General features: G+C 46.7%; 1 protein-coding gene across 6 annotated transcripts; it reads right to left on the bottom strand.

Moving 5' to 3' along the window:
• Window positions 1-954: 954 nt before the first annotated feature.
• On the bottom strand, window positions 955-14,571 carry MRPL14 (mitochondrial ribosomal protein L14). Of its 6 annotated transcripts, none has more exons than XM_044251669.1 (3): window positions 14,465-14,571; window positions 3,983-4,061; window positions 955-1,421 (listed from the first exon to the last, which is right to left on the bottom strand). In XM_044251669.1, exons 2-3 carry the CDS (start codon window positions 4,051-4,053, stop codon window positions 1,055-1,057), a joined length of 438 nt encoding a protein of 145 aa, XP_044107604.1. In that variant the 5' UTR covers window positions 4,054-4,061; window positions 14,465-14,571; the 3' UTR covers window positions 955-1,054. The 6 variants fall into 6 exon arrangements, with proteins under 6 accessions (XP_044107604.1, XP_044107612.1, XP_044107629.1 ...); XM_044251677.1 differs by lacking the exon at window positions 14,465-14,571 and adding an exon at window positions 7,973-7,996; XM_044251694.1 differs by lacking the exon at window positions 14,465-14,571 and adding an exon at window positions 6,262-6,439.
• Between the last annotated feature and the right edge of the window lie 11 nt (window positions 14,572-14,582).

The following is a 14,582-nucleotide window of genomic DNA, read 5'->3' on the forward strand; positions in this document are numbered from 1 at the left end:
TCAGTAAGTGGTAAGTGGTGGGAATCAGGATTCAAACCCAGGCAGTCTGACTACAGAGCCTGTGTTCTTAATCATTATGCTACTCTGCCTCTCAGAGGCCACTGGAACATACACAGGATATTCTGAACGAATAAAAGATTTTTTTAAAAAAGATTATTTATTTATTTGACAAAGAGAGAGATCACAAGTAGGCAGAGAGGCAGGCAGAGAGAGAGGGGGAAGCAGGCTCCCTGCTGAGCAGAGAGGTCGATGTGGGGCTTGATCCTAGGGCCCTAAGACCTGACCTGAGCCAAACACAGAGGCTTAACCCACTGAGCCACCCAGGCACCCACCCCGAATGAATAAAGGATTTATAAATGAGTTGATGTGATCTCATTAAAGGAATTACGGGAGCCCCCAGGTCTCCCCCAGATCGACAAATAAATGGACTCACCTGCACAGGCCCAAGATCAGGTCATCTGCAAAAGAGAAAGGCTAATCCATTCCCCCAGCAGTCCAGGGAAGCAGCTTTCCACTGCTGAACACACAGGAGTGTTCTGGTCCCTAGCAGAGAGTACTTCACAGCAGAGAAAGGATCACTGCCTGGGCTCCAGAGGAGCCGGAAGGCAATGTTCCACCAAATGAAATGAGTCCCTCTGCCCTTATTCATGCTAACCTGTAATCTTCATACCCATTTAATATCTCAAGCCCTCTGACACAGAAAGAGGATACTCTGAATGGCAAGTAATTAAAATAAAAAATAAAAAAGCTCGCATGGTTAGAAAGTGACAGTCCAACTTCACATTTATGAACTGGAATTTGGTTTGTACCTCCATTTTCCAGAGCTTGATAATCCTGGATGACCTCGCAGGCTACCTCATGCCATTGGTGTGACCAGACAAGAGTGGGCAGCCTTTTAATTGCTTCAGTGCCATCTACCTCATGACCACATCCCAAAAAGTTCAGGAGGAAACATACATGAAAGGGTTTATTTTTTCATCGGACACTATTCCCCAGCCACAGGCCCCAGGTTCCCTCCCATGATTCCTACCACAGCCAACGGCCTGAGCCCTGCTCACACAAAGGTCTGAGCAATGGCCAGCACCTTGGAATATTCACCTTCCCTTTGGCGTAGGCTGCTGGGGATGGGTGTCTTAATTCGGGTCCCCACAGGGTTCCCATTATCCTCGATGAGGACCACATTGTTGGAGTCAAACCTAGGGGTCATCGGGGGACCGGGCATGCGATGCCCCACAATGAGGGCCTTTTTCTTCTGTCCCTTGATGGCTAGTAGTATTCGGTCGCCCACCTTGCCCACCCCATTCTTGTTATAGACATGGATGCAACGAGGAGGGCGATGGTATGGTGTATTCCCCACGGCACTGTTGTCCACCACACGGACCCGCGTCATCTTCTGAATTGCACTGAGGCTCCCAGTGGTGCTGAGGAAAGAGAAAAAAAAGTCTGAGGTCTGCATCTCTCCTGGTCAGGGTGCAGAGGCTTCTGAGGGCAAGGCCTGGGAGAGATCACACGTTAGCAACAAAGCACTGAACAGAGCAAAACCCAGGGCCCTGACAGAAAGTTGGGTGCTTGTGAAGACTTCTCTGTGCCCAAGACAGTTTCCTCCCAGTCAAAAGTTCCTGCTGCTGAGTCAACATCTCGATTTGAAGGGTTTTGTTTTTATTTTTGTTTTAAAGACTTTATTTATTTATTTGACAGAGAGATCACAAGTAGGCAGAGAGGCAGGCAGAGAGAGAAGGAGAAGCAGGCTCCCCGCTGAGCAGAGAGCCCTATGTGGGGCTTGATCCCAGGACCCTAAGGCACCCCTGGTAGGGTTTTAAATGGAACCCAATTTTCTGTTAGAATGAACTTCATGGCAGCCTAACTGAAAGCCTTTGGTATCCAAAAGAACTCTGAGCATTAAGGGACTATTTTATGGGCCAGCCTCATCCATTGCCTGGCCTGTAAAACCTGCTCCCCCAGAATATACAGATTCCCAAATTTCCCATCAATGTGTTGCTGGGAACCAGACAATATGAATGAATAGGTTTGCTAAGGGAGTCTCCTGACATAAAAAAGAAGAAACCAGAAATAAGTTGAGGTAACGATCATTTGTCTCAATGCATTTTTCCCCACTAGAATGGACTTTTTTTTTTTTTAAGTGTACCTATTAGGGAGCCTGGGTGGCTCAGTTGGTTAAGCAGCTGCCTTTGGCTCAGGTCAGGATCCTGGAGTCCTAGGACAGAGACCCACATCAGGCTCCCTGCTCAGCAGGGAGTCCGCTTCTCCCTCTGACACTCCCCCCTCTCACATTCTCCCTCAAATAAATAAAATCCTTTAAAAAACAAATTAAAAAATAAAGTGTACCTATTAAAGGCAGATAAGCTATTATTAAGCATCTGATAACACGGATTTCTGTTTTCCTGATGTGAGCACCTTAAGTGCTAGCATTCTGCAGGGTAACCCTGGGCTCTCCCCTCGCATTCCACAGGCCTACTCTGGGGCAGTTTTATTGATTCCCTTTGCTTCCAACTAGTAAATTCCATCTCCGGCCTCATTTCTCTCCTTTATTCTAGCCCTGCCTTTCCACTCTAAGCTTCCCACAACATGTCCCACTGATACTGCACACTCACTAGATCCCACACTGACCTCATCATCTCCCCTTGCAAACCACCCCGTGCTGCTGCATTTCTTATTTAGCTAATGGCTTCTCCAGCTCCTAAGCCATAACCCTCTCTCTCCATCAACGTCCTGGCTGCCAAATCCTATTGATACTACTTGTGAGGCCCCTCAGTCCTCTCCCTGCCCCCACCAACACTTCCGCAGTTTGGCAGCTTTCTCTCTTACACCAAGACTGTTAGTGTCCAAACTGGTTCCGTGCACCTCATGTTGCCAGCCAAGAGCTCTCTTTTAGAACGTAAAACTGAGGGGCACCTGGGTGGCTTAGTCGTCAAGCATCTGTCTTCGGCTCAGGTCATGATCCCAGAATCCTGGGATTGAGCCCTGCATCAAGCTCTCTGCTCAGCAGAAGGCTGCTTCTCCCTCTCCCACTCCCTGTGCTAGTGTTCTCTCTCCCTGTCTCTGTCAAAAAAAAAGAACATAAAACTGAGACCACTCCCCTTAGAACTGTTCAGTGGTCTCCACTGTCTACACTGTTGACAACCTCGCTTCCATTTACCTGCCATCTGAGGGTCACAATCTCTTATCACTGACCACAGAGCGGTCAGAGTGGTCTGTGCCCTTCAGGCATACCACGCCTCTCAGCCCTCCCTGGAGGCCTGGACGGGGCCTGTTCCCACTTCCCTTCTGGGAAGGCTGCCTCTGTTCTCCCTTCCTCCTCCTCCATCAGCAGCTCCTGTCTCAGGCCATCCAAAGCACCGTACAAACCTCTATTATTATACTGGTCACATTTCCTCAGATTTATTTGTTTCCAAGTTTGCTCCTGTGGCCAACTGTGAAAACTCTTTGAGGACAGGAAGCAATTCTTATTCATCTATGACCAACCCTAGGCGCAGTGCTCAGTAAACGCCAGGGAGTGCACGAATGGGGCCAGGAGGCATGTTTGCCAACAATAAGGCACCCGTGCTCTGTGTCCTGGCTTAGCATCTAAAAGGAGGGGAGGCTGTCATACTTCTATCATGCCTGAGTTTTGGTAATATGCATGTAACATTTTAAAACAAGATTCCGTTTTTAAAAGAGAAGGTTTTCATGCACTGGGGGCATGACAGCGTTGAGAGATGTTGGAGTCACTACAAGAATCTGGCAAGGACCAAAGTTTCCTCTACGTTGAGCCATTCCCTACCCTACCTCCAACAGCAAGGTCACATCCTTACCAATCCTCTTACCCACCACAACCAAACCCCAGCTGCTCTGGCCTGTTTCGCTTTCCCAGAAGCCAAGCCTGCTCCTCTGAGTTCCCACTCCCTTTCTAGTCACATAATACCCAGCCCTGATGGTAGGCTTACTCAGAGACAAAGCTTTAAGAACTGAATGGGAAAATTACCTGAAACTACGCTGGCTGAGTGTTCTGCTTGCATGGGTGAAGGGGCCCCAGAGCCCAGCACAGAAAGGCATGGCAAATCCTGCAAGAAAAGAGGGGGAAAGGGTTTATTTCTAAGTCAGTGTCCTTACTCAGAGCCAGCCTGCCGGGGACTTGTGTGGGAGATGGTACTTCTAGCATAAGATCATTAGTCACTAAATATAAATCTTAGTGTTTAAAAGATAAGCAGACGATCATATGGAACTCCAGCTACAGTTCTGCTGATTCATATTCTACCTGGGGTCAGAGAGCTGGAACTGCCCGGAGCAGTTCTTGCTACAATACAATAGCAGGGAGGATGCCTTCCTGGTTACATCACTTCCACAGGCAGGAAGAAAGCAGGAATCCTTGGGTATACACCCGACAGTGACCCCTCCCCAAGTCCTCCACAGAGGAAAGCTTACAAGCTAGTGCTGCTGCTAACACTCATGTGCCTCCTGAAACCCGAGCGTTTACCCCTGCCCCCCGCAGGCATACTACCTGAGCATCGGCTGCATTGTCGTGTCACCATGTCACCGTTCCCCAAATGTAAGAGCCAGAACGCCTGGGTACCTCAGGGCTAGCCAAGTAGAGCCAAAAGATACTCCCACTAAGTCAATGACCAAAGCCTCCACTTGGGTCAGTCTCCCAAACAACAAAAGAACATGGAAAAACTATGTGCCCCACACTTCAGCTGAAAGTGGAATTTGGGAGGGCAAGTTGGAGCTAAAAGGGCAAACAGTGACCCAACACCAGAGCCTCCAACTTGCAGAACCCCAACCCTGTGTCTCCCAAGCACCAACACATCCAGCAAGCCCAGTGGCCCAGGTATCCCAGGTATCAGTTAGGGGCATGTTGAAGAAAACCCTACAACCAGCTGGCAATTCCAGTGGCAAGACACGCCTGCTCTATCCAAATGTTTGGCTGCAGAGGGCCTCATAGAGAAATCTGCTGAGAAAGGCCTCTACCATGGCAGTATTCACACACAGTCTTCCCTCACCTAAGTTCAAAGCACCTTAGATACGATTTTACTTAATAAGAGTGGGAGGGGGAGCCATTATTTACTTCCAAAGAAATATGCAGACACTCCAGAAATGCTTATTAACTACAATTTAGAGTCAAACCACAAGCTTAGTCTCCAGTCTTTTTCTTTCTTTCTTTTTTTTTTTTTTAAGATTCTATTTATTTATTTGACAGATCACAAGTAGGCAGAGAGGCAGGCAGAGAGAGAGGGGAGGAAGCAAGCTCCCCGCTGAGCAGAGAGGCCTATGCGGGGCTTGATCCCAGGACCCTGAGATCATGACCTGAGTTGAAGGCAGAGGCTTTAACCCACTGAGCCACCCAGGCGCCCCTCTCCAGTCTTTTTCTTAAGACAACCCAGAAAGCACTAGCCAAAATTAATCAGAAAGTTAAATGCAAAAGAAGGCAGTGAACTTCTAGAACTATTAACACCTGACACACTGAATCAAAGACTATCAGATGAGGCCAGCTTTACCTTTATAGCTAGCTAGGTGACCCTGGACAAAGAACTCTGAGCTTCGGTTTCCCCATCTGCAACACCTACTCACAGCTGGTCACAGTACCTACTGGCTATCTCCGTTGCCATCATTGTCACCCATTCCATCCCATCTTGTCTCACAGATGAGGAAACAGAGATACAGAGAGAGGACGTGACTTGTGTGACCCATGGCTAGCCACAAAACCAAAACTGGGGCAGACTCAGAACCAAAACTGGGCCCAGCTTCGGCCCAGGGGTCTCCCTCCACACCTTACAGGTTCACTCTGCCATTCAAAGCTCATGTCACACAGGGGGCTGAGGGTGAGAAGCAGCTTCATGGGTCACCTAGTCTGCTTCTGTTTTCTTTATGAAAATTTAGCTCAAGAGTTGTAACACATCTGGCACTAGACTAAGTACCTTACGTTACCATTTCATTTAAGCCTCACAAAAACCTCTAGGAACCAGGAATTAGTATTAGCCTCATTTTACACACAAGGAGTAACTTTCTAACCAGTGAGGTTAGAGAATTCACCCACGGTCACACAGCCAAGAGTGACAAAGTTGAAATTTGTACCCCAGTACTCAGCTTCCTGAACCCATGCACTTACTCAACAGCTAACACAATTTAACTTTAAATATTAATATTTTTCCAACTGTGAAATCATCCTTGTTCCATCACTGATAATCACAGGCACATTTTTCTCATGCCCAACTCAACACTTGCTCAGTCAACCAAAAGTATAAACACCAGGTGAAAATTACTCACTTTAATCCGATTTAAGTTTTGAGCACAATGTGTAGTGTAGGTGGCAAGAAGAGCTCCACGCTCGGAGCAATAACTAAAGATCGCCCTTAGAAAGAAAAAAGGGGGGGGCATGTGAAAAGCAGTCTATCTCGCCCAGGCTACAGTGACCTCCAATCTCAGCCAAGCTTTCCCATCTGATGCTGGTGGGCCCTTGTTCTCATTCCCAGGGAGAAAAGAGGCTCCTCAGCTCCTCCACAGAACCCTCAAGATTAGCCCAGCACCACCCACCCACATTCTCTCTCCGAGAACGGCAACACCCTGCCTCTCCACGCTACACCTCTTCCTCAATAACACTTCCGTTAGCCAAGGACTGCTGAAGTGCTGGGTGCTTCCCAGAACTTTCCCGACTTGGGTACAACAAACCCACAATTCAAGGCACCTCTCTAAAATCTGCTGGGCAGCCTGGGCACAAACCCAAACCCAGACCTCTTCTCCGTGCCTTGTTCACAATCCACCCCCACAACCTATGCCCGTCTCCACCCAGCTAAATCTAAACGACACCCAACGCCATCTCCCCCAGGAAGCCTCAGGAAGCCTCGTGTAAAACTACAGTTACACCACCTGCACACTGAGGACATCTGGGGATCCGGGCCAGAGGAACTCTCACAGCTCCAATGTTCACTATCCAAATCCAGTCAACTGCATACATTTGGATAATTTTTTTCATATAAGGCTGATAACCCTTAACATCCTAATTCTTGCTACTCATTTGCCAAAACTCAGGAGCCAGAGGTCTTGGTAACCTGGCACCTGCTCTCACATTGGGATTCAGGGATCATAGAGACTCAGATCATGAGGATTCTGTGTACTACCTTCAGATACAGGAGCAATACACTCACTTCTCCAGGGTACTACCATTTTCACAAGACAAGGTCCAATCCAGACTTTTCACTAGCTCCTTAGTGGATCTGATAATGACCTCCACACCCAAAGGACTTAAGACATCAAATGGACAGCAATAAGCATTCCCATGAACATGAAAGCACAGAAAAACCAAATATATTCACTTACTGTATAAATGTGCCTTCTTTTTTTTTTTTTTTAAGATTTTATTTATTTGTTTGACAGAGAGAGTGAACAAGCACAAGCAGGGGGAGCAGCAGGCAGAGGGAGAGGGAGAAGCGGGCTTCCCACAGAGCAAGGAGCACAATGTGGAGGGCAGGGGGAGGGGTTGATCCCAAGATGCTGGGATCATGACCTGAGCCGAAGACAGATGCTTAACCAACTGAGCCACCCAGGTGCCCCATGTCCCTCTTTTGTAAAACAACAGTTAACAACAAAAAATCTGTGGTCCCCTCCATTCCCATCCCAGCAGTTCCTGACAGAGTAGGAATGCAAAGAAAATTTGTTGAATAAAATAAATGCGACAGTCAACAGAAAAAGATTCCCCTCACTCATGGCTCTACACAGAAGGAAAGCCGGAACCTGCTGAGCTCTTATCTCTGTTATCAGGAACCAGGACATCACATGCAAACATACTTTAGGAGACTCGTGGTACCAGTCATGGGAGGATTAGCCCCTGCCATGTTTACAAGCCCCTAGAATGATCTCCAGCGCCTGGTGCCTACAATGCCCACTGTGGAAAAGCACCTCATCCCACCACGAAATAACTGGTTTGGATTGGGCCAGAGGAATGGAGGCAGCAATTTACTTCAAAGCAACTCCGACTGACCTTGATGTTATTTCCCAACATAAATCCATCAGCAGACACAGGCCCTGATTCACTTCAGAGCAGTCTATATATAATGCTTGGTTTCACAAGCAATGTCATTCTGAGTCTTGTGTTTGCACAGGAAACTAACCCCCATGATATTTCCTCCTCCACAACACTCTCACTCAGAGGCCAGGTATTCTGGAGACTCCAGTGCCAGAGATGGCTTTTCATGCCACTTCCCGGTCGGCACCAAGTACTGCCCTTCAGGTTTAGAGTATGAATCACAACCTCTCCGGAGAGGGGGAAAGGGAAGCAAGAAAAGTAGGAGGGAGTGAGGGAATGAAAGAGATTACTTAACACAAGCCAAGAATTGTGCTCACTTTCCAACTTGGTTTAGCTTTAAGATATCCCTTCCGTTTTGGCCAGGGAGGGCTTTAAGTTTCAGGGACAAACAGATGAATTTTTACTTGACACTTAACAGGTCCCACTGGAAGGTCCCACAGGAAATACACTAGGTGACAGCAGGGACCAGGCCTGCACAGCTCAGTGCTGCACACTCAGAGGACTCAGCACAATGCACACGAATGGAGTTTACTAAGTATCTGTTAAATGAATACAATTCGACCTGCAATTGCAATTCATGCCCCAGCTCCAGAGAGGCTCCATGCTGGGGGCTGGTGGTCTTTCAGGCTCTTAGTAACTTGGGGAAGCCTCCTAGATACAGGGAACTCGTGTTTAATGAATTTTAATACACAGAGACTGAGCTGGAAAAGCAGACAGAGTCTATATCTCTACTGCTTTGTAGAAAGCAGAAAGGTACTACTTGAACAAGGATCAGCAAAATGGCATACTTCCTGCGTGTATTCATTGTTTTCCACCTTATGTGGATTCATTGTTTGTGGATTCATTGTCTCCATCTTTAAGTGCCTGACATGTCATGTACATTTTTAAAGGCCTCTCAAGAGGATGGGCTCCAAAGGAAAAAAAAAAAAAAAAAAATCAAAAGTTCAGTATAATCACAGAGGCATGTTCAAAGGACATTGTCAATAACTGAAAAGAAATGCCATACAAATGCAGGGCCGAATCACAAAAAGGAAAAACACCTAGGGTAAGGATACAAGTGTCCTTCTTAATCAAAGGGGGTAAAACAAGCCTACCAACTTCCAGGAATCAAAAAAGGCACTCCCTGACCCTCTGCCCTATCATGCAGACACAGCCCCTTCCATCCCCTGCAGGTGTTGCCCCAATCTTTCTGTACCAGTAAGTACTCTTATTTGCTGCTTAAAAACTCATTACTGAGGGCACCTGGGTGGCTCAGTCCTTAGGCACCCGCCCTCAGCTCGGGTCATGATCTCAGGGTCCTTGGATTGAGCTCTGCATTGGGCTCCCTGCTCGGTGGGAAGCCTGCTTCTCCCTCTCCCACTCCCCCTGGTTGATTCCCTCTTTCACCGTCTCTCAGTCAAAAAAATAAATAACATAAAAAAAAACAACAACCCAAAAACCTCATTATTGTTTTGTTGTACAATTAGTCTCTTTTAGAAGTTTTAGGATTTTTTTTTTAACCTCATACAAATAGAACATGTTACAATTCTTGAAGTACTTTTATAGATCATTTTATTGGATGACGCCCTTCTTTTTTTTTCTTTTTTAAGATTTTATTCATTTATTTTTTAAGACTTTATTTATTTGATGGGCACCTGGGTGGCTCAGTGGGTTAAGCCGCTGCCTTCAGCTCAGGTCATGATCTCAGGGTCCTGGGATCGAGTCCCACATCCAGCTCTCTGCTCAGCAGGGAGCCTGCTTCCTCCTCTCTCTCTTTCTGCCTGCCTCTATGCCTACTTGTGATTTCTCTCTGTCAAATAAATAAATAAAATCTTAAAAAAAAAAAAAGACTTTATTTATTTGACAAAGAGACACAGGGAGAGAGGAAATACAAGCAGGGGGAGTAGGAGAGGGAGAAGCAGGCTTCCTGCTGAGCAGGGAGCCCAAGGTTAGGGCTCCATCCCACAGCCCTGAGATCATGACCTGGGATCATGACCCTTAGCCGACTGAGCCACCCAGGCGCCCCAAGATTTATTTTTAAGTAATGTCTACACCCAAAGTAGGGCTCAAACTCACAACCGCAAGATCAAGAGTTGCATGCTCTACTGACTGAGCCCGCCAGGCACCCCTGGACGACTCTTTTCATAAGCACCCAACAGAAACTTCCAGAAAAATAACAAACAGCAACAGTCTACAAGGGGCTGAATCTGCTAAGGGTTTTGAATAGTTCTGGGGGCTCAAGAAAACACCATTTTGCAGATGAAGAAATGAAGTCCAAAACGTTAACCAACCTGTTGACGGTCCAAGGTCAGAGTCTGTTTCTATTGCACCCTACACAGCTAAGAGGGCACCTTTAACCACAATAAACTTCACAGAAACAAATATGCCACACGGAAGGTAAGCTCTCTTTCTCCTCTGTCGAATCTTAAAACTCAGAAATTAAAAAGCTTTTTTTTTTTCCTTCCAAATTAAATTTTACTTAGTTAACATACAGGGCAATATAGGTTTCTGGAGTAGAATTCAGTGATTCATCACCTACATACAACATCCAGTGCTCATCACAGTGCCTTTTTTAATACCCATCTAGCCAATGCCCCACCCACATAGAAAGGCTTTTTGTTTCTTTTTTTTTTTTAGATTTTTTTTTTTTTAGATGTTGAGAGTGTGCATGTGTGAGGGAGGAGAAGGGGCAGAGGGAGAGAATCTCAAGCCAGAACTCCCTCCCCCGTTGAGCTGGGAGCCCCATATGGAGCTCAAACCCAGGACCCTGAGACCATGACCGAGAGCCAAAACCAAGAGTCCAACGGTTAACTGACTGAGCCACCCAGGTGCCTGTGTCTTTCCAATAAATATCTGCACTATACCCAGGCCAGCCTAGGACCAAAGCTGAAACTGATCTGATTCACCTGCCAAAGTGCCAGTTTTCACAGCATCACTATCAATAAGCAAAGCATCCCAGCACAGCACAGTGGGCTCTTTCTACCAAGGTTACCAGTGAGGACCCCATTTCTCAATTTGATTCACAAAAATAAAATGTTTCCAGGGTTCTTGTCCCATGCTTGTTTATTTACCTTATGCTCCACCTTGTTACAAAATATTTTAAATAGTAATTCTTTAATATACAATGCCAATTCTCAATTACTCAAATTGGTTTTTCAATGTGTGGATTGTATCTATTCTAGCTTTGCTCCCCCTCCATCCCTACCTCACAGGTGTGCCAACAACCCTAGTGCCGGAAATAAGTTTGTAGCAATCTTTGCATGGTCAAACTCAGAAAAACTATATAAGGCAAAGTTAACTTCTACTTAATCACATACACATTTCCTTCCCATTAGTACCTCTACTGGGCCACTGGCAAGGAGCCAGGTTTATGGAGATGGCAGTTGGGCAGGTGGGCAGTAGAGAAAAGGAAAATCCTAGGAGAGCCCCTGGATTCTGCAGATGAAAAGCTTATCTCTTCCACCCCCATTCTTTAGGACCTCAGCAACTCTCTGTCAAGCAGAGGTCCAAGGGAAGAGCAAAGAGACATGCAAATGAAAATGCTTTGGCTTCCCTCATGAAAGGGGTTGTCTTCAAGTGGGGAATCCCTCCCTGAACTAACCAGTAGGGACTAGGTCTGCAGCGTAAGCAGTTTGTTTCCCAGATGTTGACCAGGAAGAAGAGCCTCACTCCCTGATTCTCAGGGTAGCCCCATGGGTATAACTTTAAAGATATACCCTCACTCTTTAAAGATCCCTCACTCCAGGGGAACCTGGTAGCTTGGTCATTTCAGCTCAGGTCAAGATCAGGAGGATCCAGGTTCCCCCCTCAACTCCCCCCACATCCACTTGGGCTCCCTGCTCGGTAGGGTGTCTGCTTCTCCCTCCCTGTCTGGCCCTTCCCTTGCTCGTGCTCTCTCTCACTCACTCTCTCTCACCTTAAAAATAAATAAATAAAAATAAAGATCCCTCACTCCTAAAAGTGTTTTTCACATGTTAAAGTAGATGTGGCGAAGTGCTCCTTCCCTCTTCTAAAGACACAAATGATTTTTAGAAAGTTCTGACAGGGGGACTTTCCCACTCTGAGTTGTGTTTCACTAATAAATAAGCTGCCTGGTGCCTTTCTTAACAAGAAAGCATATTATCTGACCCACAGCAACACTGCTGGACTCTGTATCAGTCCTCTCTTACAAACCTGCTGTCACTGCTAATTCACATGTACAATCGCACCAGGGTGAGCTACAAACCAAAACCAACCAACAGCCTCTAAAATAAAGGCTAACTTGGAACCTAATTTTTGAGAACCTCAAAAAGAGACTTTTGGGGGCTCCAAGTCCCCCACAGACATTTTATGTGGGTCCCCCAACCCCAAAATGGGACAAGACAGGCTTAAAAGGACTATTACATCGTCTAAGACTCTAACTGTTCAGGTGAGTCTAATCCCATTCAGTGCCCAGCAGAGTACCACCTGAAAAATGACCTCCATGCCAAGGTTTTTTATCCCTGATATTCAGAAGCAATAATAAAATATTTTTCCCACTGTTTCTTCATGGATTTCACAGTGTGTTTAATTCAATTATTATTTCAGGCTTTTTGAAAAGTTCTCTCTTCTTTCTGTTAATATGTGGTAATCTTAATCCGGCACAGGCAGAAATATACGAGGAATCCCCCACATGTTCAAATTAAAAAATAGTATTACATAAGAAATACCTTATAATGATCCTTAGTGACCCACTTCCATCATAAAGGCTATTGGCAGTGGATCACACTAGCTTTACAACCACAAAATCAAAACAATGTGCAAAAATTTCCACAGGAAATATACATCCAAGAAACTCTAAGGGTTGAATGGCCAATTCCATCAAGAAAAGTAAAAACAAAACAAAACAAACAAACAAACAAAAAACAGGGCAGATCCCTGTTCACCTCAACTGCTTGTTCCAACCCAAAACAACTCCCAGAATCCAAATCTACTACGACTTTTCCCACCACAGAGTCTACCAACAATAATTTCACCCCATCCTCCTTTCTATCCTTCCTAAGTAAGCCAACCCACTTCCCACTCCAACAAAACACTTGTTCTTCAATTCCATGTACTTCCATGAGTGAAGAGTAAACTATCTTTCTTCTTGGGCACTACCTCCCTAAAAAAAGAGACACCCCCTTTTCTTTACTGTATGTTCCCAGTGTGCTGAGTCCTTCTATACAATTTTAAATGACTGAACACTTAGACTGCAGAAAGCAAGAAGGCAAACAGGAGGATATGGAAGACCCAATGCATTTCTAAGTTTTCTGTGATACACCAAAAACTCACATGGTGTAACACCTAACACATTCACATACATATGTATACCTGAAGCAAGCATCAAGAAACAATACTTGGTCTTATTAAGTACAACGCACTGTTATCTTTTTTTTTTTTTTTTTTAATGATGGCCGTGATCCACTGAACTGGATTCCAGCTATCCAGTGGGACTCAGTTTGAATGGGAGTTCAGTTTGCACTGCAATAAATCAAACCTCACAGTTGCATTCCACAAGCTACTAACAAACCCTTTAAAAAGCCAGCAGACAGCAGAGACAATGATCAATCACAAGAACCAAACACAACCAGGTAGGCAGTGCCCTTTCTCTGTCCAGCAGCCAGGGTTTAAGTAGCTCCCAATATCCCAGCTTTTCCTAAGTAACCCAAAGGTTCTCCATCCACATGCTCTTTTGTTAACCTATTTATAAATTCAGTCCATCCAATCTCTTAGGATGGCAAAGTTCATTTAGGGCCCACTACGGAAAGCAATACCTCCTTTTTTGTCCCCAGACCAACCCCTTTCAAACCTGAAGAAGAGAGCCTTCCAGGAACCCTAAATTCAATGAACAAGTTGGTACTCTGCGTGCCTTTGTAATCTCTGTGGATGCTACACAGAAGTATGCACACACGTCTGTCCCTCTCTCTCTTTCCCTCTCTCTTCATCTTTCCAGTCTTAGTCCCTGGCTGATGCAGCCTCTGGTGAAATGAGAAACCTGGGAACCCCCTGGAGCCAGGGGAGCCACTACGGGCATGACAGTGAAAGCAGTGGACTCATTCTCCACACCACAGAAGCTCCTGGCAAACAAGTCACAAAGTCATCTGAAGACCCAGGCTCGGAAACAGAAAAGACGACAGAAGTTGACAAACTCGAGGAGCCACGGCAGGGCGACCGGCTGAGGCCACCTCGCAAAGGCTGGACCACAGTCCACCCCTCCCCAGGCCGGCCCCAAAACCCTGGGACGGCAGGTGAGTGCAGGCGGGGATCGCGGGGTTCCCCGCCGCCCCTGGGGACTGGGAGGGGAGGGTCGGGATCAGGGGCCGCCCCTCTGCCCCCAAGGGGCCCACTAACTTCCCACTCCAGCTTCTCCCCACCCACCCCGGGGACTGCGCCTTCCCTACTGCAGGGAAGAAAGAGAGCGGAGAAAAAGGAGCGTGACGCCCATTCCCCCCGGCCACCCTGCCATACCGCTCTCGCCGCCGGGAATATCCCGCCGCGGGCCTCCTTGGCCCAGCGCCGCCTCCTCCCCCCACGCGGCCTCCTCACTGCGCCTGCGCGCCCGACCCAGCCGGGCGAGTAGCGATCT

This window comes from Neovison vison, chromosome 1 (assembly GCF_020171115.1).
Source record: "Neovison vison isolate M4711 chromosome 1, ASM_NN_V1, whole genome shotgun sequence".
In the NCBI taxonomy this organism is placed as follows: Eukaryota; Metazoa; Chordata; class Mammalia; order Carnivora; family Mustelidae; genus Neogale; species Neogale vison.